The sequence below is a fragment of the Podarcis gaigeae genome, assembly GCF_964106915.1.
Source record: "Podarcis gaigeae genome assembly, chromosome: Z".
Taxonomy (NCBI): domain Eukaryota; kingdom Metazoa; phylum Chordata; class Lepidosauria; order Squamata; family Lacertidae; genus Podarcis; species Podarcis gaigeae.
Genome location: NC_139691.1, coordinates 37,238,718 through 37,264,388, shown reverse-complemented (window position 1 = coordinate 37,264,388; position 25,671 = coordinate 37,238,718). Strand labels below are relative to the sequence as shown.

Below are 25,671 nucleotides of genomic sequence, written 5' to 3'. Positions count from 1 at the left end.
TTGTAAAAGAATGCATGAAAGACCCATGTTTAAGTTGTATGCATTTATGAACACTTTTTAATCCAAAATCCACTGTTTTATACATGCACTTCAATGAATTTCCTTATAAAATGCACATTTTTGTGTGTGCAGTATTGGCTTGCAAAAAAACTCCACCCACAAATGCTCATTTAATATTGAAAAGACTTGAAACGCATGTAAAAAGGAGAGTTTGTTTGGCAGTGCATCACGAACTCTGGATAAGTGTGTAATTAGGGATTTGGGGGAAATTCAGTTCAGCCTGCATTCAAGGGCAAGCAATAATTTTCCAAAACAATATGTGAACTGAAACACAGCCTTCTTTCAAAATTTGCACGTATCCACACTTTGCACTGCAGCTCTTTTGCTCGGTAATATGTTCATAAATGCATATGAAGGGGTAAACTATTCATACCAATGCATATATATTAAAAACCAGATAAAAATGCATTAAATCAGGAGAAATTGCTTGGCAAACAAATGTGTATAGTAGGCAAAAAATGCATGCAAAAAATGTATCCCTGAGGTTTTTTTCTTTATACTTTAAATCACAAACTGATATAGACACATAGTCACTCATCCATATGTGCAATGTGACTGGGAGTTGCATTTCAATCCACAGATATGTCTGGGAGCATCCGGTTGGTCTTCTCTAAAAAGTGGACCATACCTATTTCTCCACCCTCTCTAACATGCATGCTGTGGTATGACTGAAGCAGAATTGCCTTGGATACAGCAGAGAGTTTTCTCTAGGGTCACACTTAAACTCCATTCCTTAGGTGTTCCAGTTGGCCTTCACTCTGTCTGCATTCTGATGGCACATCATTCTCTCTTTCCAGTATTTGCTTACTTGTTGATTGGTGATTGGTGCAAAAACTCCTTCTGGAAATCCAGTGGAATCTAACAGCAGTTTAACTCTCAATTCCTGTTAAATGTTTTCAGGGAAAAAACACAGATGTTTTAACCCCATTAACTTGGAAGTTTTCATGATGTTTCAGCTTGCTATATGTCAGGAAAATTCCTGACATGTGATTGTTTTCTGGTGTAAAAGTGGTGATGGGGGGAATTGGCAAAATGTCAGGGAAAACCCAGATGTATGGCAACATGATGGGAAAACTTAAAAAACACTATGGGGGGGGGGGTTCCATAACATAATAGGCACTGCAGAGCAAAAAGAAATCAAGACAGAAGCACTTGCATTATAACTGGTAAAACTAATGTAATAAACGTCACATTCAAATGCAGCCTCTGTCTTCTACCACTCTGTTTTAAAATGTCCAGTTTATTTATTTATATGCTGCTTGTCAACAGCAAACTCTGTCCAAGGCATCTCACAATAAACATTTCACCTATTATCAAAATACATATCATATATTTTTTTTTGGGGGGGGGGACACAATTACTTACAAAACATGTAAACAATTTGGTGAACATAGTACAGTGGAAGCTTGGGTTGTGAGCGTGATCCGTATGGGATGCACGTTCACAACCCATGTCTGTGCATGCGCGGGTTGCAATTCAGTGCTTCTGCGCAAAGCCCAATTCTGTGCTTCTGCCCATGCGCAACCGCCGAAACTCAGAAGTAACTTGTTCCGGTGCTTCTGGTTTTCGTCGGTCCGTAACCCGAATAAATGCAACCTGAAGCATCTGTAACCCGAGGTATTTACTGGGTATAAATTATGGGTTTCCCAGCCTTCCTATAGTTGAGGATTGAACCTGAGACCTTCTGCACGCTGTGCCTCTGACCTGTCACTGTTTCCCAGCGGAACATTTAAACTTGTTGCGGGTTGAGGACCCCACAGCCACCCCCAAATAAAGACACAGTTCACACAGAATTTCTGTTTAAGGTTTTTGGCATAAATTTTGGCCACAACTTTATTGATTACAGCATGTGAGTGGTTGCTTAGGTATTGGTTCACGACTATCTGTTCCCACTTAGAGGTAGGAACAGAACTGACACCTGCAAACCTGCGAAAGTCAGTAAGGGAAAACATTTTGGGGGAGGGCTTAGAGCTGGGCGCCAGGCTCTCACCTCTCCCCAAATGCTCCCAGGGGCTCTTGCCTGGCCCAAGCCCCTTGACAGGGGTTTGGACAAGAGCATGGCAAGACCCTGGATTCCTTTAATGGAATATCCTTGCAGCAGCAGCATTGGGGAGGTCAGCACAGCCAACCATACCCCCTCCACCAACCAAATGAAACAAATGCCTAACCGCAGCCTTACAAGTTGTGACGATTTCCTACGCAGTAGGCAAAAAACAAATGGCCCCAGCCAATCAGCCAAATGGACAAAATTCCTACCAGGCCCCTGCCCCAAAAGCAGGGAGGGTGGGTGGGTGATCCAATACGCGCAGCAAAAAGAGGAAGCTCAACACTGCGCTCAGGGAATAAATAGCCCCTCAACGGTCACTCATAAAATTACTACACCAAATTCTCCCCAACGACTGAGGGGTACCCAGTCATGGCCATCTATACTAACCTGCCCAGCAATAGAGAGATGTCTTGGTTGCCCCCACCGCAAGACGTGCTTTCCATGATGGAGAACACGCTTTCTCACATCATTTGAACTTGTGTGATTATTCACCGGTATCAGGTAAGCGATCATGAACAAAACCTGTTGTATCTTTTCATGCCTTCTGCTCAATACCTCATTTCCCCCTTCTTGTTTGTTTGTTAAATTATGAAGAAAAGTTATTAGTGTGGATATTTGCTTTTTACTGTTCCTCTGCCCTGCCCACGGATGCTTACTTCCTTGATGCATATTTCTACAGACATTGAACTGAAACTATCCTTTCTCTGAAATCAGAAGTTATGCATTGTAATTGGGGGAGGGGAGGATGTCTCTCCCCCCCCCCAATCATATGTGGTTGCTGAAGAAAAGCTAAACCGAGTATGTATTTGCATGAATTAAAAATCTGTGTGTTGTTGTTTCAGGAGCTAATGACAGAATAATCAATGCACATCTGTCAACTTGTGTGCAAATAAAGAAGTGAAGGGATGCTCTTCTCACCATTTCTGTTGCTTTTTTCTGCCAATCGTTGCAAAAAAAAAAAGGAGGAAAAGAAACGCAGCATATATAATTTCAGCTATTTTGCAACCAAAGAAAGAGAGAGAGAGAAAGAGAGAGAGAAGTTGGCTGCTGCCCTCAAGCCATTTACTGTTTCTTTTGAAATGACTGTGATTACTTCAGGGTAAAGAACCTAAAAAGATACCGTTTTAAATTCAGTGCAGGAAATACCCAGGAAAAATACACAGCAAATCAGAGCTTGGTTAAGCGTTTGTCTAAGACTAGTGTAGCATCAATATTGCCTATATAGTGCCATTAGTGTACTTGACATTCAAGTAAAAGTTAAGTCCCTGCCCTAAAGACTTTGCAAACTAAATTTCAGTTGCAGGGAAGATGACAAAAGGATAGAAAGCATTGATTGATCTGATCAAATGCAGTTACACATACTTAGGTTTACATTTCCAGAGGGGTAGTCTTGTTAGTTTCTTGCATAAAAAAAAAGAAACTAAAAGAAAGGGGAAGAAGAAGCTTGGTTAAGCGTTAATAAGACTATCATAATTATTTGTGCTTTTCATTCTGAAAGCTCCCCTGCAAATCATGTAGGGCTGTGGCTCTTCGGTAGAACATCTGCTTTCTAGACAGACAGACCCAGTCTCCATCCGCAGTGTCTCTGGGCAGGACTGGAGGACAAAAACTGTTGCCAGTTAGTATAGTGAGTTAGATTGACCTATGGTCTGGCACAATATAAAGGCAGATTTCAGTATTCACACACACACCCCTCTGCTATTCAGGATGGTATTTAATGCATCCGACGAAGTGGACTATAGTTTATACAATAACCATGTTATTCTCTAAGGTGCCCCAAGACTCTTCAACACATTGAAGTTTAGCTTCTCTTGGGGGTTAGGACTAACAGTTTAAATCTATATGATGAATGCAGAGACATAATAGGGACTCTTTGTAGGGATCTGCTCATATATGGAAGCTTGTCTGGTGGATTGATTGATCATTACCACAACCTCCTTGTGGAAGAAGAGTCCATTTCTGTGTGGTGACAGAGAGTTTCAGCATTGATATACACTCCACACACACTGGACCAGTTATTGGGTTTAATGCATGCACCTTTAAAAACAAAAGAAAGAAAAACACCTTTAAGATTTAGGGCTGTCTCTAGTACATGGGAAGGTTTCTGGGTCTCCAGGGATGGGAGAATGACTGCATCCATTTTTAATGGAGTCCCTGAGGTCAGAGGCAGCATAAGAATTTTTTTTGTTTGGCAAGCCCTGCCTTTTCTAAGTAAATATGACTCTCCCTACCATACCCATTGGGTGCTTGAGAGGCTCCTGAAGTCCAGCATTCTGGCGGCCAGTGTTAGTAGATAAATTAGGGGTTTGGAAGGATCAATGCATTATTCAGTACTGATTGCTCCCAGTGTTTCCATTTGCACTGTTCACATGCTGCAATTTGCAAAACAGCTAGTAGGAAGCTCTGTGGAATGGACACAATCCGTGCCAAATCTGCACAGCCCAAGACCTGGGTTTTAAGCCCAGGGCTTTTTATTGTTTAGCCTTGGGACCTGTTTTCTGAATGTCAGTTAGTTATTCCATGCAAAAGTCAAATGATGGTAAAGTAAGAGACACTAAGCATGTGCAGAGTGATCTTGCCTTACCAAAAAACAGGAGCAATGTGACCCATTTCAATGCTTGAGGCAGAATGGGAAATGCTGTCATCCCCTGCTGCCGCCACCTCAGCCACTTACGCTGACTGCCCCACTGCCTCTGCCACCAGCATCAGTGCCAATTTCCAGGGAGTTCTTGCAGATTTCCATGCTCTTTTGGTGAGATCTCACCAGAAATTAGTGCTGGCACCTCTGCTGCCAGTGAGGTGGGCCTAAGGTGGTGGCTTCACCCGTCCTAATGACTGGTCCATCCCTGCCAATAAACTGAGCAACAGAACAGAATTGCCACAAAACAGAGGCATTTACTGTTTACATTTGCATTGCAAACGGCTTTAAGCATCGCAAGCGAAAGTGCCCTGTGAATTTTCAGGCTGGGATGAAGCCTGGCCAGCACCTCTGAAGAGAGGGCCATTGCCAGGTTGGGCCAGGAAAAGACCCCTGCTTCAAAACCAGGGCAGCTGCTGCCAGCCAGTGTAGGCAGTACTGAGCTAGATGGGTCAATGATCTGACTTAGTACAAGGCAGCTTCCCATGTTCATAAGTGCTGGACTTCTCTGACTGAAGGCATCTATCCCAACAAGTGCTGATAATTTTGAAAAGCAAATGGGAAATTGGACGTCCCTTGTTTTCTGGGTGCCTATTTTCACCTCCACCCTCAGTGCTTCTGCATTATCACTCCTTTCCTCGCTTCTGGTGAAGTAGAGTTGGCGCCGTTCCCTTTGGAGCCTGTCAGCACCATTTTCCATCACTCAGAGAGATTGCTATTGATGAATGCTAATCACTTCTTCCTCCTCAGGGGATGTGTTGGCTGTTTCTTTCTCTTCTCTTCCCTCCCCACACTTTCCTTTAAAGGGGGAAAAAAACATTTCCAGGCTTGGGTGCCCAGAGAGACACCATCTAGTACGAATCAAATTCTATTCTCCCACCAGCAGTATCGAAACATCGTTCCTGCATGCCCTATGCAGTGTGAGATATGTTTGTAGAGTCTGTCTCCATGCCCACGCATCTGTTTTGCTGTAACAAGGGCATGCCGTGTTCAACAAAACCTATTTCAGGATCCTTATTATTCAGTGTGTAAATGTAATGGTTGCATTATTTTTAACACTTGGAATCTAATTTTCACTGCAGCCATGGAATGCACTATGATAAAAAGAGAAATACTGAATTACCTTGATCTCAATTTGTTTCTCATAATCTGGTGTGATTCAGTTGTAACTTGGCTATTTCTGATTCATACAATAAATTACAGAGCTGGTACTTAAGTTTTGCATGGGATGAATCTCAGCCATTGCATTATTTCTCTTTCTACTTGACAAAGGGTAGCACAGATCAGATTTGCTGTGGTCTGTTCATTCTTATTGTGACAAGTCACAAAGGAGGCAGGTACCTGATGGGAAGAAGAAGAAAAATCCAGGTGAGGGAACTGTGCAAAGTGCAAGACTAGCGGTTGTATGGTACGTGCGACTAGCAGTGTGCAAAGCAACTGTGATGCTGTCATAGCTGCATTGCAACAGTAGCACTTTGTGACTCAGGCCAGCTGACCCAACAGGACCCTCACATTCACCTATCCATAAGGTCTGTCGACTTACAGAATATCATGTGGGTAGGCTCTGAATGTGGTCAAGTGAAAGACAAGTTAAGGTATATAAAAAATGGGAACAAAATTCCTATGAAACATGTCTTGTGCCAGGGAGAAATACAAATGTTGGTTGCTGATCTCTTGTCTCTTTAATGGTGTGGGGGAAAACTCTTTTAAGACACTTGCAGGTGGTAGTTGCACCCCAGATATGGGGGGAAGTGTTTTAATGGATAATATTTTCTTCTATTCTTGGGGTGTCCTTTGGTTGAAATGCATTGGGATGACATAATAGGTGAAATCAACCTGATAATTTAGTATCCAGTTGTGAAAGGTCTACAACTCTGTCTTCTTTCATTGTTTTGTGGAGAAAATGGGGTTGCTCACTAACCACCTAATGCAATACATGCTGGTGGCAGCACACCTTGTAATTCCGCAGCACTGGAAAGAAGCAGTTGGTTTAACCATTACTTTTATTATTATTTATTAAATTTCTATACCGCCGAACTCTGATAGGAAAAATAGATATCTTGAGCTTTGGTATTATGGCGAATTTAACCTGTTGAGAACTTCAAGAAACCATAAAGCCATGTGTTTATTTGATAAAACTTGGCAAGAATTTATTTCCTTTATTAACAAAAATGATGCAGAGCCGGAATAATACGCCTGCTTTTGAACCTCACAAATATCCACTGGAGAAACCCGTCATCTGCAATTTAACCAGGACAAACAAGAATTACCTTTATCTGCAATAAAATAAGACAGGGCGGTATTATTTTTAGTTTAATTATTAAGCTACTTCTTTGTACTCCACAATGTACCTGCTTACCTACGTATCCCTTCGTCATTATATGCAGATGGTTTTATTGCATTCTCCACCTTACTGTTTTGTTTCATATTTGTGTTGTGTATATATATATCTGGATGCTGAGCTTATGCAGACCAACGAGCTTGCTGGGAGCCAGATGACAATGCAGTAATTATGGGGTTCCCATTCTGAGGGTGGGGGTTTGTGTTGTTGTTGTTGTTGTTGTTTGCTGCGCAGCTGTCAAATGAAAGCGTGGTGCTTTTAGGTAAGAAGCCTTCATGTGCAAACATCACAGGTATCTGTAGTTAGCACATTAACTGACCTGGTAAATCACCTTAAATTAGGGGATAATGTGTTTTCTAATGTGGCACATCTTTTCTTCCACTATGTCAGAGGACTACAATGCCCTGTCCAGCAAGGAAAGAAAATAAATTCCTATCTTATAATTTCTGTTCACCTGCTACAATACTTAGATCTGTGCTACACTCTATGCAGCATCATGAGCAATCAGGAATTTACTGCATTAAACATTTAAGCTGTGAACAGAAGACACACTTCTTCAAATACTGAGGGGCAAGTGGTAGAAATGCACAAGGAAGGCACATTGTTCTGTATTTAACTAAATATTCTTATAGACAAAAGATATTACCCCCAAATGTTTTAGAGCCAGGTTTCTTTCTTGACTTCGATTGATGCAGCCCTGTTGGCCAATTGCAACTTAAAAGAGGGAATGTGACACAATTCAGGATTTTCCAGATCAGGTATCTTCAGCCTTTTTGGACCCATGACCTAGTTTTAACACAAGCATGTATTTGCGGATTCATTTCTTAAATCCTTCGCTCTATATTTGCATGGTGGTAGTGTTCCTGTTGAGACCCACCTTAGATCAGGCTGTGACTCGCCAGGTGAAGACCACTGGTCTAGATCAGCCCTCCCCAACCTGGTGGGTTACAATCATCCCTGACTGTTGTCCATACCAACATAGGCTGATGGGAATTGTAGTCCAAAACATCTGTAGGGCACCAGGTTGGGTGAGGCTGGTCTAGATTATGTGCACAATCTCTTATTGAATAAATATGTCTTAGCCCATGCATTCTGTTGGCTGTTTACCATTAACTATGATACTGATGTTGTTGTTGATGATGATGATGATGATGTTCCTCAGTCACTGTCAACAAACCAGACTGCCAGTCTCTGCAAACTTTCAACATCAGAAATGCCACGATGAATGTCAGGCTATTAAGCATGTTGGAAGGTGGAGATTCTTTTGAACTTTATTCTTTGTTGAATCACCATGCCAGTTCAAAGCAGGGTGATCACACAACCTCAGGCCCACTTGTGACTCATGACTGAATACACATTCATCATGTAAGCAGTTTGTCTGATCGGATAATCATGGATACCTAAACCCAATAGCCAGTCACTGGTTTAACTCAGCATGGCATAAAAGTGTTGTTGTGCTTTATAGCAAACCCTAACCAGATTTTCTTCATAGGATTTCAGTGGTTTTTTTTTACTCAGAAGTCAATATATTGAGTTGGTAAGGCTCATTTGACATCAAGACAAAACTGAGCCTTCATTGTTATTGGCCCTCTCTTGGAGAATGCTCTTACAACTGAGATTCAGCAAGCACCTTCTATTCTAAACATTTGCTGAAAACTTTTCTTTGCTGCGGAGTTATGCAAATGATTAAGAGAAGCATTTTTGCAATACTCAGCTGGTAATCTATTTTATTTCTTGTGTGATTCTGATTGTATTATAATTGATGTCAACAACTCTGGTTTTTTCACAACTTTGAAATTGTGATATACACATATTTTATAAATAAATAAATAAATAAATAAATAAATAAATGTTTAGAATTGCACTGTTCATTTGTTGACATAGCAAAGCATCAAAGTATTTCACATTAATTCCAACTTAAAGGACTAGAAGAGCCATAAACTGATGTATGCAGATTAATATTGTTCAGGTATGTCCAACTAATAGCAGATCTATGTAATAATGTATCCCTCTGTATCTTTTTTTCCTGGCTTCTAGGGTCAAAATGTATTTGGACTTGATATAATTGAGACGCCGGAGGGGGACAAGTGGCCCCAGTTGATAGTACAGCAGGTCCTTGACAGGGAGCAGAAGGATACCTATGTGATGAAAATTAAAGTGGAAGATGGCGGCAACCCTCCACGATCCAGCACTGCTATTCTCCAAGTAACAGTCACTGATGTGAATGACAACCGCCCAGTGTTCAAGGAGAATGATATTGAAGTCAGTGTTCCTGAAAGTGCCCCTGTAGGCACCTCTGTCTCTCAGCTTCATGCTACTGATGCCGATCTGGGCTCAAATGCCCAGATCCACTTCTATTTTAGCAGCCAAATCACCACCTTGGCCAAAAGGCTGTTTGCCATTGATAACACTACAGGTCTCATCACCATCAAGGAACCACTGGACCGGGAGGAATCTCCAGTACACAAGTTAACAGTCTTAGCAAGCGATGGCAGTTCAACACCTTCAAGAGCAACAGTGACAGTGAATGTCACAGACATTAATGATAACATCCCATCAATAGACACAAGGTACATCATCAACCCGGTGAATGGGACTGTGCTTTTGTCAGAGAAAGCACCACTCAATACTAAAATTGCCCTGATTACTGTAATGGATAAGGATTCTGAGCTTAACGGCAAAGTTACCTGCTACACTGACCACGATGTGCCATTCAGGTTAAAGCCTGTGTTTGATAATCAGTTTCTGCTGGAGACAGCCACATTCCTCGACTACGAGGCCACCCGGGAATATGCCATTAAAATAGTGGCTTCTGATTCGGGGAAACCACCTTTGAACCAGTCTGCAATGTTGCTCATCAAAATCAAGGATGAGAATGACAATGCACCAGTGTTCACGCAGCCTGTCATTGGACTGTCTATCCCTGAGAATAATGCTCCTGGCACCCAGCTGACCAAGATTAGTGCTACAGATGCAGATAGTGGACGCAATGCTGAAATCAGCTACATGCTGGGCTTGGACGCACCACCCATCTTCAACCTGGACCGCCGTACAGGCATTCTGACAGCAGTGAGAAAGCTGGACAGGGAAAAACAGGACAGATACTCATTCACTGTGCTGGCGAAAGATAATGGGATGCCACCCTTACAGACCAATGCTACTGTGACAGTTTCAGTCTTGGACCAGAACGACAACAGCCCTGCCTTCACCCATAACGAGTATAATTTCTATGTACCAGAAAACCTACCCATGTATGGCACTGTTGGGCTGATCACTGTGACAGACGCAGACTCTGGAGAGAACGCAGCCGTGACCTTGTCTATATTGAATGGCAAAGATAATTTCATTATTGATCCCCTCACTGGAGTCATACGGCCTAATATTACCTTTGACAGGGAGCAGCAAGGTTCTTATACCTTTCAGGTGAAGGCTGTGGATGGAGGGAGGCTGCAGCGTTCATCAACTGCCAAGGTGACCATCAATGTAGTTGATGTGAATGACAACAGGCCTGTTTTTGTCATGCCTTCATCTAACTACTCATATGACTTGGTCCCAATAACCACCAGCCCGGGCTCTGTAGTCACAAAGGTGTTTGCCATTGACAATGATACAGGGATGAATGCAGAGCTTCGCTATAGCATTATTGGTGGGAATTCACGGGGATTGTTTATGATTGACCAGTTAACAGGCAATGTTACTTTGAAAGAGAAGGTCATATCGGCAGATCATGGGTTGCACAGGCTGGTTATCAAAGTCAATGATTTAGGACAGCCTGAGTCACTATATACTATAGCACTGGTGCATTTATTTGTGAATGAAACTGTCACCAATGGATCCTATGTCCAAGAGTTAGTGCGCCGAAACATGGAAACTCCAGTTGGCCAAAACGTTGGGGATGGTGAGATAACTCCACAGACGAACGACTATGTCAAGATCATAATTGCTATCATAGCAGGTACCATGACAGTAATACTGGTCATCTTTGTGACTGCCCTGGTGCGATGTCGTCAAACACCCAGGCACAAGGTTGTCCAGAAAAGCAAGCAGAGTGGTGAGTGGGTTTCTCCAAACCAAGAAAACCGTCAGATCAAGAAGAAGAAGAAGAAGAAGAAGCGCTCTCCCAAAAGCCTTCTTCTCAACTTTGTGACCATCGAAGAATCTAAGCCTGATGATCCTGGCCATGAACATATCAATGGCACTCTGGACATTCCCGTGGAGCTGGAAGAACAGACTATGGGAAAATATAACTGGGCCACCACACCAACAACCTTTAAGCCTGACAGCCCAGATTTAGCAAAGCACTACAAGTCTGCCTCGCCACAGCCCACTTTCCAAATAAAACCCGAGACTCCAGTGCCACCGAAGAAGCACCATGTCATTCAGGAACTGCCTCTGGATAACACCTTCGTGGTGGGCTGCGATTCACTCTCTAAGTGCTCCTCCAGCAGCTCAGACCCTTACAGCGTCTCTGAATGCAGCTGTCAAGGAGGTTTCAAGACTCCAGGCTCCATCCACAACAGACAGGTAATGCCAAGTTGCTCACTTGCACCTTTCTCTCTGCTTCTCTCCTTTCCTTTCCTTTTGCTTTATCTTTTTCTTCCTTTTTATTTCGCTGTGCCTTTTAAATCTTTATATATAAATATATAAACCTTAAGCATTCATGCTTGGCTGAGGCACTGAGAAGTAAACAGTTTGTGATCCATCAATACTAAATGGAAGAAAATGAGAATGAAGTGACTCTTGGCTATCAGGAAATTTTGATTGCTGAATGAGCATATTTAGAAGGTAATTCCCGTCTGCAGATGGCAGTGTGGCACTTCTCGCTTTGCATAGAGGATAGCAGTAGCTTAGATCTGCAGAACAAAAGAGAGGTTACGGGCCTGTCCTCGCTAGCCTCGTTTGCTTGGGAATCTAAGCAATCTAGGCCAGGTGGAAAGCAATAAAGCTTTGCAGGATCTGATAAGTGGTTCTTAATGTTAATGGAGTCTGGAATTGCAGACTTCTTTGGTTGGAGCCGTACCTCAAGGTCTCTCGGCAAAAAAAGAAGAAGAAAGCAGGCTGCCCCCCTCAACTCCCCTTAATGGACTGAGTGCCTTTTTCCAGGCTAGGAATATACACTGCAGTCTTGGTTCCTAAAAGCTGAGCACCTGACACAACTGACAGCATGAAACAGCCCTGAAGTTGAAGGGGGAGGAAAAGATAATATCAGAGGCATTACAAATGCTGCCCAGCTTTTACAGACACTACACTGTAAATTTAGTTTCCCATGTCACTGACTAAAGCGCAGTCCAGGCTTATGTGTTAGAAGGGGTTGGGCAGAGTGCAGCTACACAGTGTTTAGCTTTTTAAGTTGATAAAGAGAATGCATGAGAAGCACACCTCTAAATGGTGATTCTAAAAAGCTGCATTGTTTCCATTAAAAGTAATAATAATTTAAAACTTCAGTATTAGCAGTAATACTAGCAGCATATGCTGGGATGGACTTTGGTCTTTGGAATTTCAGCACGCTCCCCCGCCTCTCACCTTCTGTTCTGCTCAAACCACTACATCGTACTTGCAATGCCCTGCAGCTCATTGCCCAGTGCAACGTTGCCCTAAATCTACCTCTGGATATGCTTACTGTTGCAGTGATGGCTAGTCTGGCTTTCAAGGAGCTGATCAAACAAAAAGACTCTCTTAAAAAAGAAGTGTTGCAGCAGCAAAGGTGTGCTGCCCATTTCCCTCCATTGACCATTACTTCGGTTGTGTTGTAATGACTTGTCTCAGTTGAGAATGGGGTCTTTGAATTTCATTTGCTTCTTCTTGGGCAATTGACAAGGGGGAAGGAACTTAAAACACCTGCCTCCCTAAAACTTTTCTACACCTTTTTATGGGTGTTGATTGAAGGAAGGCCTCATCTTTTTCTCATGCCTAAAACACAGCTTCAGCAGTAGTTACAATTTCTGTGATATAAGACACAGAGAGATGCTTAGTGAACTGTTATTTTAAGTCGAATTTCTTTTTTTAAAAAAATGTTCAGCGTCTGTGAATGGAAATATTTTTGAGTGCTGTCCTGCTGACTCAGGTTGGTTATATTTAATCACTAAAGGAAACTTTGGGCTTATTCAAATCAGAGTGAGATTCAATCACGGCTCAGAAAATATATGAAGGGAATGTGAATATTGGACGGTTTCCAAGCAGAACAAGTGGCACATGCAATGAAATGATGTGAAATGTAGGAAGCTGCCTTATGCAGAGTCGGACCAGTGGTCTATCTAGGTCAGTATAATCTACAGAATTTCAGGCAGGGAAGACTTCAGCCCTACCTGGACATACTGGGGATTAGACCTGGGTGTATCTTCATGCAAATCAGATGCTCTACCATCTAGCTATGGACCTTCTGCAAACTTCTCCTGGTCCCAAGAGGAGTTATGTTGTTTTAGGCACTAGGCATTCTGGAACAAGAGCCCAGTAGTGATGTTCAGACCTCACCTGGGTTGGTGCAGGGCTCAGGAAGGAGAAAGGATTGACTTCTCACACCATCTGTCCTGAGGTTTCTCCAAGCTATGCTGCATGACCAGAGAGTTAATCATAGGAAAGTCCTATTGCCTGTGACCATGGAGAGTTGCTGCTTCCCTAGCTGGGTGCCCTATGAGTGCTATTGCTCCAGCACCCATAATTCCTAATTCTTGGCCATGCTGGCTGGGGCTGGTGGAAGATGGAGCACAAAATGTCTGGATGCAACCAGGTTGGAAGAAGGTGATTTAAATGATTGAACCTAGAGATTATTTCCATTTCCTCTTCCTCTATCCCTTCCACTCCCTAAGCTATTAAAAGTAAACTTGACATTCTACTTTTAAGTCATTACTAATAATTGCAACTATTGTATGACAAATGTGGGAAACAGAAACAAAGGTTATATTCAGCCCTGGAATCATTTCCCTTAATCCAGATATATAGATTAAAGGCCTGGGTGCAGCAAGGCTTTTATTGGGTGGGGGCTAACCAGGGAGGAGGGAAGAAGAAGAAGAAGAAGAAGAAGCCGCCATCACTTTGGAATAAAATAGGCTACAACATTATTGATTACAGATGTAAGCAGGTTTTGGAGTAGACATTGGTGTGTATCTGGAATCACCCAGCATAACTGCTGTTTGATTCTCAATCAGAGTTAATCTCAGTTTAAGGATCACCCTGTGACGTACATCAAAGCAGGGTGTCTTCTGAGATCACCATTTGGGGAGAGTATCCTGGGATATCAACCGCTGTTTGGGCATCAGGATCAAAGCACCTCCCTTTAGCCCTTTAATGAAGTACCCACATCCAATGGAGCGTGAGGTGAGAGTCCTGCTCACCTCCCAGCCCCACACACCTTGACTAGGGATACAACCAAATGCCTTACCCACCCATGTTGTGACAATTGCTACGAAGAAGGCAAAATCTCTCAACTGGTCCAATTTGCCTGGAGGACAAATTCCTCCCTGGCCCCAAATACGGTGACCCAACGCTTCCATAGCAAGGTCCTAATTGCCTTCTGCTCACTAATGCTCAAACATAACCATGGCAAGACATGAAGGGAGGGAGGGTGGGGAAGTTAACCACCAACTAGACCCAGGGCAGGAGGTGCATTCTGGCTTTACTCAGGTTCACTCTGAACCCTTGCCTCTCTTGGGCCTCCTGTGATTGCCTGGATGGAAGACCGGAAGCCTGTGTGACCATTGGGGAAGAAATGTTGTCACCCACTCAACTGCACAGGAAACCAGCACTCACCACCACCACCCCCGCCGCCCCTAGTGCAACCGTGGTCCATAGGAGGCTGCAGTCGCTGCACACCGGGGGTAAGTGGTCCTTAGTCGGATCCAACTCAACCATTCAGACTGAGCATAGTAGCAGTATAGAAAAGGGATTCACGGCATTTTGAGCTGTAATGAATGAATACAGGGCTGAAGAGAAAAATATACTTTCTTACTTCCCTGCCTTCTCATCCAAATGTGCGTTAACCTCCACTGGTTATCAGTTTCAGGATTATTTTATTAGGAGGACCTGCTCCCTGCTTGGGAGGGTTTTTTTATCTGACCTGGACTTACTCCAGCTACAAAAAGCTGGAACAAACTCTTGGGTTGGGGCAGTGTCTAAGGGGGTCCTCTTGGGGACTCTGTTACTGGCTTTACTACCCCAACTGTTTAAAATGTTTTACATTGTTTCTAAATGGCTTTGATCTGTGGGTTTTAAATTTTGGGTTTGTTTATATTTTAAATAAAAGGATGTAGGATGTGTTTAGGAAGAGAGGAGCAGGAGAAAGCTGGGGGGGGGGGATCACAGTGGTCCAGAGCAGGAGGAGATACTGGTGGAAGGTGGGGAAAGCTGTGTAAGGGACACATGGCACAGGCAGTTGGTGCCTGCTGTGTACCATCCCCTCCTCCAACTTGTGGTTGTGCTATCAGCCAGCCCTCCATTCTACAGCTGCTTTTGCTGAATGCCAGGGCTGAGGAAGACGTCTCTGACCTGATTATGGACAAGGAGGCAGATTCAACCTGTATAACTGAGACCTGGGTGAGTGAGCATGCTAGAGGTGGCCTCACCTGATTCTGCCCAGCTCGGTACTTGGTGCAGCATCAGGGCAGTCTTGAGGGTCAGTGTCACAGGAGTGTGCCAGCAGTAATTCACACCATTCACAATTGGTGTTAACTCTTTATTAGCAAAAACACAATCTCCACATACTTTGGCGAGTTTCAGGCTTAATGAGCAGAGCAACTCATCCCTGGTAGGTCTGGCCCCATGAATCAGTTGCCAAGACTGAAAGTCCTCACCTCTTCAAGCCATCAAAGTCCCTGACACCCAGAGCCTTTTTCAAGCAATTGGAGACTACACCTGCATACAACCAGCCTCTTATCCATGCCTCTTCTCGTTCTGGGAGACCAGAAGGGAGAGGGGCTTGTAACGGGATGAGGGTGATAAACCAATGACTCTTTCCCAACCAGACTCATCTCTGATCCTTGGCTTCCTTTCTCCCCTGCTTCAACTTCTGCCTCTGATTCTTGACTGCTCTCTGCCACGGATTCTCCCAGCTCACTAAGCCCTGTTACCACTTCACCTTCTGACACCTCCTCATCCCAGTCTTCTCCCTCTTTTCCCTTTGACCACTCATCATTGTCCCACTATCACTCTCTAGACTCTGAGCCTTCTTCCCTTGGTGGTTCCCCAGCTCGTTCCTCCCACCATTCCTCTGTGGCCAACCAATCCATGACAGTTGGAGAGAGGGAGTTTCTTTGGTTTATAGAGATTCTCCCTCTCTCCAGGCTCTCTGTCCAGCTGTGATTGTGAGTGATTTGTCACTCACTCCACTCCTCAGCAGTCTCCCTGCATGAGTTGACAGAGATGGTCTCAGAGGCAGTACCTTGGTTGTTGAACACCTTGGAACTCGAACATTTTGGCTCACGAACGCCACAAACACAGAAGTGATTGTTAGGGTTTGCAAACGTTCTTTTGGAACCTGAACATCTGATGAGGCTTCTGTGGCTTCTGATTGGCTTCAGGAGCTTCCTGCAGCCAATCAGAAGCCACAATTTGGTTTTTGAATGTTTTGGAAGTCGAACGGACTTTCAGAATGGATTTCGTTCAACTTCCAATGTACAACTGTATTGAGGACTCAAAGACTGCTGGTTCTGGGCGACTTCAACATCCATGCCAACGTGACTGGTGTTGGGGTGGCTCAGGTCTTTGGGCTGCCATGATGACTATGGGCTGTTCCAACATGTCAGTGGCCCAATGCATATGACAGGCCATACTATGGAGCTTGTTTTCTCAGTTGCACGGGAAGTGTGTGATTTGCAAATATTGACACCAGTCCCTTGTCATGGTCAGATCACTTCTTCTTGAGATTTAGGCTTTCAGCACCTTTTCCCCTCTGGAAGGGCAGGGGACATATGAGGACAGTCTGTCCTTAGAGACTGATGGATCCAATGGGTTTCCAAATGTCTCTGGGGGATTTCCTGCCTGATATGACTGACGCTCCTACCAAAGCCCTGGCTTAGCTCTGGAACACCTGAGTGGCCCAGGTCATTGACATGAACACCCCAATCACCCTCTCCCATGGGGGGGGCTTGTGTTATACCCCAGAGCTTAGAATGAGGAAATGAGCTGGGAGATGGCTTGAATGTGAGTGGAGGAAAGATCTGGTGGAATGCAAATGAACAATGATGAGGGCTCTTCATAAAGCCTACCTAAGGGCAGTTAAGGCAGCATGGAAGGCATACTTTGCTGCCTCCATTGCATCCTCACTCTGCCATCTGGCAGAGCTGTTCTAGGTAGTGCAGTGTCGTTTACATTCTGGCCTGAAGGAGGTGGTGGGATCAATGGTAGCTCCTCGCTGTGTTTGCAAAGCATTTTGAAGACAAAATTGCTTGCATCCAGTAGGATCTTAATTCTGCGGCTGCAGCAGATTACTCTCAAGGGGTGTCCAGAGCACTTTCTAGTCCTGTTGTGTTGGACAAGTTTCAGTTAGTAAGGCTCAAAAATATGGACAAGATACTTGGATCAGTTGTGGATATGGACAAGGTGCTCTGGACCCTTGTTCCTCTTGACTGATTAAAAATAGTGGGGGGGGGGGGCAGCTGGCTGGGTCAGGGAGGTGATTAATGCATCCTTGTGAGAGGGCATTTTCTCTGCATACTTGAAAGATAAAATCCCAAGAAACGCTCCCTTGATTAAGAAAATCTAAGTAACTACCAACAAGTTGCTAATCTCCCCTTCATGGGCAAGGTTCTTGAACAGGTGATTGCGGACCAGATTCAGGCATGTAACCTCATCAAGAACAGACAGTCTCCCAGCCATCCATGCTACTTAACCACCCACCAGCAGTGTTTCAGTCTTATCTAGATTGAGCTTTAGTTCTTTAGCTCTCATCCAGTCCATTACTGAGGCAGGGCAACCAATAGCTGCTGCAGGTACTCAGAGATATACCAGTACACTTCTTCCATCCTCCGTCAACCTGAGGACTTTGTGGCAGCTTAATGATGAGTAAATCTACCTTATCCAGAGACTGGTGTGGCATACTCTCCAAATGTCCTGATTTTCCAGGGACAGTGCCAGAATTGTGAAAGCCACTCCAGCACATGTGCTGTGTCCCACTGGTGTGGTGGTGATGGCGCTTACCCTTCTTCCAATAGGAAATGCTTTGTGATGGTGGGGGGGGTGGAGGTTAAGGAGGTTCAATTGTGGGTGTGTGAGAAGTGTCCCCATTTTCATCTGAGGAATGTTGGAGGGTCTGATGTTGTCCCAGCACTATCTAGGATAGATTGTCTGCATCTAAGCTGAATGCAGTTCGGAGCCTGGCCCTCCTCTGAAGTTGCTACTTACTTTTTCTTGCATTAAAATCCAAGCGAATTAGTAAAAAGAGGAAGAAAAATATTTAAGGTTTATTTAAGAGTGTTTGTGCGACACCCTTCCTACATAACTACAGTACTCAGGGTGACTCAGTGCAAGTTGAAAAACATTTTAAAGTTGAGAGTTCGCTAGCTTTTTCTGTTCTGCACCTCTTAACATATGTGACCACTAAGTGTGTGTGCCTTTAGTATCAATTCATTTACCATTTCAAGTAAAGCTGCATTTGCACATGCAGAACTGCTGCTTGAGTTCCCCAGTTTGGTTTGTTGGCATTCCAACAGGCTGTATCCATTCTTATATGGCATGGGTTGCACTGAAAATCAAGCCAGCCAGTTTTACATATGCAAACTGGGTCCAAAAGTTAGCATTTTTGCACTGATGCACTTAGGAAAATTTAACTATGCTTGCTGTAGGAACAGGACCTTTGTGTGTTTGACTCCTTTGCCATTACTCTGCATTGATTTTCTCCAGCCCCGCTTTCATGAATACTTTTGACCATTCTTTGCTATTGCACTTTACAGTGAGATCATGATGATTTGGTTAGGATATTTTATGTTAATTGCTCTGCTTTGTTTCAGTCTTCTTTCCTCCCATATTCCATCTTTCCCAATATTATTTTCTCACGATATTTTGATGCTATCTTGATATCAGCAATCTAAACAAGTTCTTAAACACGATGACAATACATGGTTGGCGGGTAGGAGGGAGGGACGTGGATCTCGCCTGTTTTTATTTATACAGACCTTCCTCAATTTCAGAAAATTCTAACAAAATGGGGGGTTAAAATATGTTGCAGTGAGTCCCTTGAGTGCATGACATTTTATAATTATATACAAGTCCTGAAGCCTGCTGTACCACATATTTTGGCATAAGAGTTGCATTGTATTAAGTAATGTATTTCCACTAAGGGCATGTATGTACTATGATATTATGTTGATTTAAAGCCATTTGCTAGTCATGTCTTTCCCCAAAGAATCCTGGGAATTGTAGTTTGATGAATGTGTCAAGAGTCCTTTAATGCAATACTTAGTTAGCACCCCTTCCCCACCCTCTCCACCTTCACAGAATATATAACTAAAGTTTCCAGGGAATGACCCCTTGCAGGCATTGGCTAATGTGTTGCTCCCTTGATATTGAAATGCATCTTTCACCATTCCTGACAGCTGCCCACACTGACTGGGGCTGAGGTCTAGAATTCAGCAATATCTGGAGAGCACCATGCTGGCTACCTAGCAAATCTATCCTTTATATAGATCCTGATATGTCTCTTAGTAGGGCAGCTTGGAGGGAGAGCTGTTATATCCAGATAAACCCGAACAGCAAGCAGCCTGTGAATCAGGGATGGGAAATCGGTTGTCATCCTGATATTATAGGAACACAACTCCCATAATTCCTTACTATTGGCCATGCTGGGTGGGACTGATAGGAATTGGTGCCCAACCACATCTGAGTGGGGGGAACAGGTTCCCCAAGCCTGCATCTCCCATATGAAAGCTTTAAATCTGAATTGCCTATCTAAATCTAAAAATAGTAAAATCTCCCCAAGCCCCTCCCCATCCCCATGACAGTATTAAGCTAGTTGATAGCTGCCAAGCCAACTTTTAAGGTAGGGTTGGAGATGTGATGATGAAGGCAGGGGCTTTTCTCATGCTGTTTCTCTGTTTGCCAGCTCTGAACGTCTTCGCATCAGCTGTTAAGTACTGAAGTCGTATACACAATGATGTTAAGCCAGCAAACATGGAAATATGGGAATAGCACGAGAAAGCCCTTTGTCCTCTCTCCCTGATTGCTGAAGAATTTTATCGTCTGATCTCCAGAGGGGTTTTCGAAGTGGCGGTGAACTGTTCAAGCTGCCCTACTGAAAGGTATTCAGGGCAAGAACGCTAAGACAGAAAAGGAAAGAAAAGAAAGACAAAGAGAGACTTGAGAACATTGTGCTAAAAGTGTTCGATAATGTAGGGTTTTTCCCTAAGGCAAAATAAGTGATATTAACCATCACTGGGTGTGAATGGTGGTAACTATATAAGATAAATCTTTTTATTCTCTTATGTTGCTGATAGCCACTTTGTCCTTAACGGACTAATGCCCTTAACTTATTTATGCTGAGGATATATGTTGTCCATGCTCCCCTCCCTTATAGCAGGGATGAGGAACCTGGTTCTTTCCAGGTGTTGCTGGACTGCAACTCCCATCAGCCCCACCCAGCATGCCCAGTGGTTAGGGATGGTGGGTTGCCTAGTCCAGCAACAGTGAAGGGCCACAGGTTCCCCAATCCCACCTTATGCCTTCTCTCCCATATACATGATGATAAAGGAGCAATAACGTTTAGGCATATACATCCAAAAAAAGAAAGAAAGACAAAGTAAAGTTATCTATACTCCCTGCATTTCTTGGTAAAATGCTTTGTCTCATATGCTCCAGAATGAGAAATTATTGTTGGTTTATTTTTTATTTTCTTGGGTGGGGGGGGGGGGTTGTTGTAAGAAATACTTTTTTCCGCTATGCAGGATAGCCAGATATGAGCATTTTACAGTGCTTTGTCGATCTTAAAATGCCGAATGGCTCTTTCCACTGGCTTAACAGGCTATCAGTCCTCAGCATGGTGGAAAGTCAGCTGCTAATGCATTTTCTCCATGACGCACATCATGGAGAATGTGACGGACGGTTCCATGTGCAGCAGGGGTAGGAAACATGGGGACCTCCAAATATTGCTGGACTCCAATTCCCATCAGCTCCAGCCAGTAGCGTCAATGGTCAAGGATGATGGGAGTTATAGTCCACCACAATGAGTACCCTTGCTCTACATGGAACACCCACCTCCACATGTTGCATCCATGGGGTGGGGGAGAGTTGTATATCTGCTCCTCTATCATAGGTCCACTAGGCCTCCAAGCCTAAACATGTGGAATGGGAAGTAAGTCCCATTGATTTCAATAGGACTTACATCTGAGTAAACATGCATAGGATTGTGCTGCATGTTGTATGAACTGGGCCCAAGAGAGGGTGTACCTCGTACTTGCAATTCCGTATAGATATATGTATAGTATACACTTGTAGCCAGCCTCTCTCATTCTTTTTTTTATTATTCTAACTGTTAAGCTTTTCGATGAAAGCTTATTTTATATTATGCTGGCTAGCATTTTTAAGAGTACCTACTTAGGCACAATTTAGATGGCACGCCCTTCCCCAATATTTAAGCAAAAGGTCTTGCATTTAGTGTGATTTAAAAAAATAAATCAAAACCTTAACTACCACTAGTACAAATAAATAATAATACTGCTGCCTAGCATTAAAATGGCTGCCTTTTTAGGCAATTTGGCAAGATCACTGAATTTATCTTTGGTTAGCATAAGATGTAACATTTTCATTTTTTGGTTGTTGCTTATTACATGTTTAAAATGTGTACTATGCCTATCACAGTTTGCATTAATGTGTTGCATTAATGTGTTGCATTGTATCATCCTTGGGCAATAATGTAAAAGAATGTACACTTCATGTAACAGTGTTTGGATTGGTGCAGGATTCATTGAGCACAGTCCACCTAGAACTTTGACTGTGGATATCCCACTGAAAAGTAGGATTCTACAAGAGCACAGAAATGGTTCTATTATCTTCAAATGTTTTGAACAATATTCCTACTGGATTGCACTCAGTGCTTTTAAAAAAGGGGGAAGGAGTAAAAAGGAAAAAAAACTGGATTTTTTTTTGTCGTTGTATGAATGCTAATATAAAATTGGATAGCTAGATGGCAGGGGAAGGGGGAAGAGGTATCTGTCCCAATCACATATTAATTGTGCGCCTAGATCAACAAGAAATTGCTCCACGGGAAGCACTTTTGCACAAGAAAAGCAAATGTAGAAGTGCCACGTGCTTCCACATTTTAAACACGTGTCTCCTGAAAAAAAAGAAATGCATAAGCTCCATAATTATTTAAATCTTTTATATTTGCCTGGAGCCCACATTGATTTTTTGGACAAGTCAATGCACAGCAAAAGCTGAGTGCTACTCTCAAGTCACATTTCTTTCTACAACATGTGGAGTGCAGCAATCCTGCCAGAGTTAAGCACTCTTAGCACACATTGATTTTAAAAAGTAAATGTTAAGCATGTACTCTTCCTTTCATATATTCAGAGTTGAAATTAAAAATAAATAAATAAATAAATTTGTTTACGGCCCGACATCCAAAGAGCCTTGGAAGGTTCGCAGCATAAAAATACAAAATAAGATCATAAAATGCACAATGAAACAAAAACACACCTATAACTCCCCTCCCAAAATCTCATTTAAAAGGCCATAGAATATTTGATCAGCCAAAGTCCTGAGTATAGAGAAATGCTTTCAGATGGTGCCTAAAATTATGTAATGAAGGTGCCCGGCAAACGTTGCTGTGGAGAGCATTCAGCAGATGAGGAGCCACTACAGAAAAGGCCCATTCTCATATTGCTGCTCTCCAGGCCTCTCGTAGAGGAGGCACCCAAAGGGCTTCAAATCATGATCACAGGGTTTGGGTTTGTTCATATGGGGAGAGGCAGTCCTTGAGGTATTGTGGTCCTGAGCCGTTTGTAAGGCTTTATAGCTCAAAACCAGCACTTCAAATCAGGCCCAGAAATCAGTTGACTGTCACTACAGTCAAGCTGGGCTACCAGCTAAAGCTGATGGAAGGCATTCTGTGCCATCAAGGCTACCTGAGCCTCAAGCCAACAGCAAAGGACCCAGAAGTCCCCTCACCCAAGCTATATACCTGATGGGGAATGTAACCCCGTCGAGAGCAGGGCAAATCCCATTGATTAAGTCTAGGGAACCACCCACTAACAGTGCTTCACTCTTATATGGGTTGAGCTCCATATGTTGGTTCTCATTCAGTCCATTACAGAGGCAAGACAACGCCCAGCATATCCACTGCCACACCTGCAGATGTAAAGGAGAAGAAAAGCTGTGTTTCATCAGCATATTATTGACAATGTATACCAAACCTCCAGCTGACCTCACTCAGCGGTTTCATGTAGTTGTTAAACAGCATAGGTGATAAAATCCCACACTGAAAGCTCTATGGGGCTGAAGAACATTCCCCAAACATCACCCTCTGGAAACAATCATCCGAGTAGTACCAGAACCACCACAAAGTGGTGCCACCCACCTCTAACTCAGGACAGCCACTCCAGAGGGGTACTATGGTTGATGGTATCAAAAACCTTTGAGAGGTTGAGGTCAGTTAACATTTCCCTTGTCTCTCTCCCTACAGAGGTCATCAGACAGGGCGACCAACATAGTTTCTGTGCCAAAGCCAGGCTTAAACCTCAATTAAAATGCAACTATAAAATCAAAATCAAAAACTATAAAATCCTCCAAGAGTGTATAGATCTAGTCCCACAGTCACTTCTCATTTCAGAATTTGCACACCAGTAGACCTGTTTTTAGTCTTTCTTGGGTCCTGATATCTGCACAGTGGTAAACAATGTGAACGGCCCTGAGACCTCCAGGTATAGGGCGGTATATAAATTTCATTAATAATAAGTTTCACTTGGCATTTACAATGTTCCATGTGACTTTTCAAGCAAAGAAGGACAAAAAACAACAACAACCCACACACAAATGAGTATATTTATTCTGACACAGTCTGCATGGCTTTATTTTGAGATAATTTGCCACCCTAAGACATATTTACTAAGTGTTGTTTTTCGTTTTCTTTGATAATTCTCTTCTAGCAAAATCAATGGGTATTAAAAGTCTCTATCTTTGGCAGGATTGAGCCCATGTAAAGGTGCTTCCCCTGGTTCTGATTCTCCAGAGCAAGGGTGGGAAAGTTTTGGCTCTCCTGATATTGCTGAAGTACAACTTCCATCATACCTGTCACTGATGGGAGTTGTAGTTTGGCAGCATCTGGAGATCCAAAGATTCTCACTAGCTGCTCCAGGGAAATAAACTGGCAATCCATGGTGGATATTTGAGTTCCCACGTGAACATAGCACTGGATGCGGGTGATGGACATTATGTATGCTTGCATAAAACAACAACACTACAACACAGTATGCTTAACATTCAATTGAAATTTTAAAAGCTATTGAGGATCCATTAAGTAGGCTGCAAAACTGGAAATCTCACATGCTACTGTATATCTGATGTAACTGTACTTTAAACAGGCTTGCAATGTGATCCTACTTTCTCACCTGTCAAACTGTAGATTGTCAAGAAGGACATTTACCTCAAGTTCCCTTCACATGTTTGCTATCTGGCTCTTTTGAAAGGAAATGTTCATTTGGCTCTCTGATCTGTAAAGTATAATAAATCCTATTTATAATGGTATATTGAAATTTATCATTGCATGGTTGGCATCTGTCTGTCTCAAGAGACAATGGTGTGCACCTCCAGGGGTGAAGTCAAACCAATGGAGAGTCACAGCGCCTGCTGTGGCTGCAGAAACTGGTAACTTGCAACTGCTGCCATGTTGTTTTTGCTGTGTTCGCAGCACCAAAGTGACCTTCCATGGTGTGCAAGCCTGGGCAGTGTTTACTGAGCTGCCCAGATAACATGAGCCCCACCCCCCACCCCGGTCTCACTGATGTCTTCCAAAGAAAAGGAAAGCAATACATTTGCCGCAGCTTGGCTGCAGGAGGTATACAAGATGTCATCCAACCGTCTTAAGGACTTCACTCTGGATTTGCATGGGGTTTACTCCTTGGTCTTTTCTTCTCCCAAAGATGTCCCACAAGGCAGCAGGGAAGCAGTTTAGCATATTGTGCTAAATATTTGCAGCTGTGGCTGTTGGGCCCCCACTGTTGAGAGACACTATTTAATAACTTGGGAAATAGATTTTCTTCTTTCCAAAGAAAATATTTCTGTTTCCCCTTTCCTTTTACATTTCCCCCCTTCATTTTGTGGTATTGATCATCGAACTCAGACTTCAAGAATTCTTGGTGGTAGTCAGAACACACGACACAAATTTCCTTAAAAACAAAACACTGCATTCAACAACAGCAAAGGTTTCTTTAACCCCATGGTTTATGGCAGCTGTTTGTTTCAAGGCCTGCACTTCCATTGTGTGCCTTGATGACCAGTTTAGACTGCTAGGTTGGGTTCCATGGACTGATAGGACTGCAGGTGACGTAGAGGCTGAGGTAATGAACAAGGCCAGAGACTATAGTCCAAGTTGAAAACTAGACCCAGAGCTGCAATTGCTATGGTTTCAGGGTATGGCTGGTAATCAGCAGACTGGGCAAACCAAGG

At 43.3% G+C, this 25,671-nt stretch overlaps 1 protein-coding gene and 1 long non-coding RNA gene across 8 annotated transcripts in view; one reads left to right on the top strand and one right to left on the bottom strand.

Moving 5' to 3' along the window:
• PCDH11X (protocadherin 11 X-linked) overlaps window positions 1–25,671 on the top strand; it is a 758,870-nt gene that overhangs the window by 162,130 nt on the left and 571,069 nt on the right. For 4 of the 6 annotated variants that reach the window (XR_014560298.1, XR_014560299.1, XM_083722715.1 and 1 more), the window contains one exon: window positions 9,124–11,610. Coding sequence is in view for 3 of the 6 variants with exons in the window: in XM_083722715.1 (XP_083578841.1) it covers window positions 9,124–11,610 (2,487 nt within the window). In the remaining 3 variants the exon portion in view is untranslated. Of the gene's footprint in view, window positions 1–9,123; window positions 11,611–20,116; window positions 24,751–25,671 lie in introns of those variants that run through there. The other 2 variants (XR_014560300.1, XM_083722717.1) reach the window with 2 other exon arrangements.
• LOC310837043 lies at window positions 884–17,637 on the bottom strand. Of its 2 annotated transcripts, none has more exons than XR_014560367.1 (3): window positions 16,403–17,637; window positions 5,869–6,086; window positions 884–943 (listed from the first exon to the last, which is right to left on the bottom strand). It is a non-coding gene; the product is annotated as an uncharacterized lncRNA (long non-coding RNA). The 2 variants fall into 2 exon arrangements; XR_014560368.1 differs by having other exon boundaries at window positions 16,460–17,637.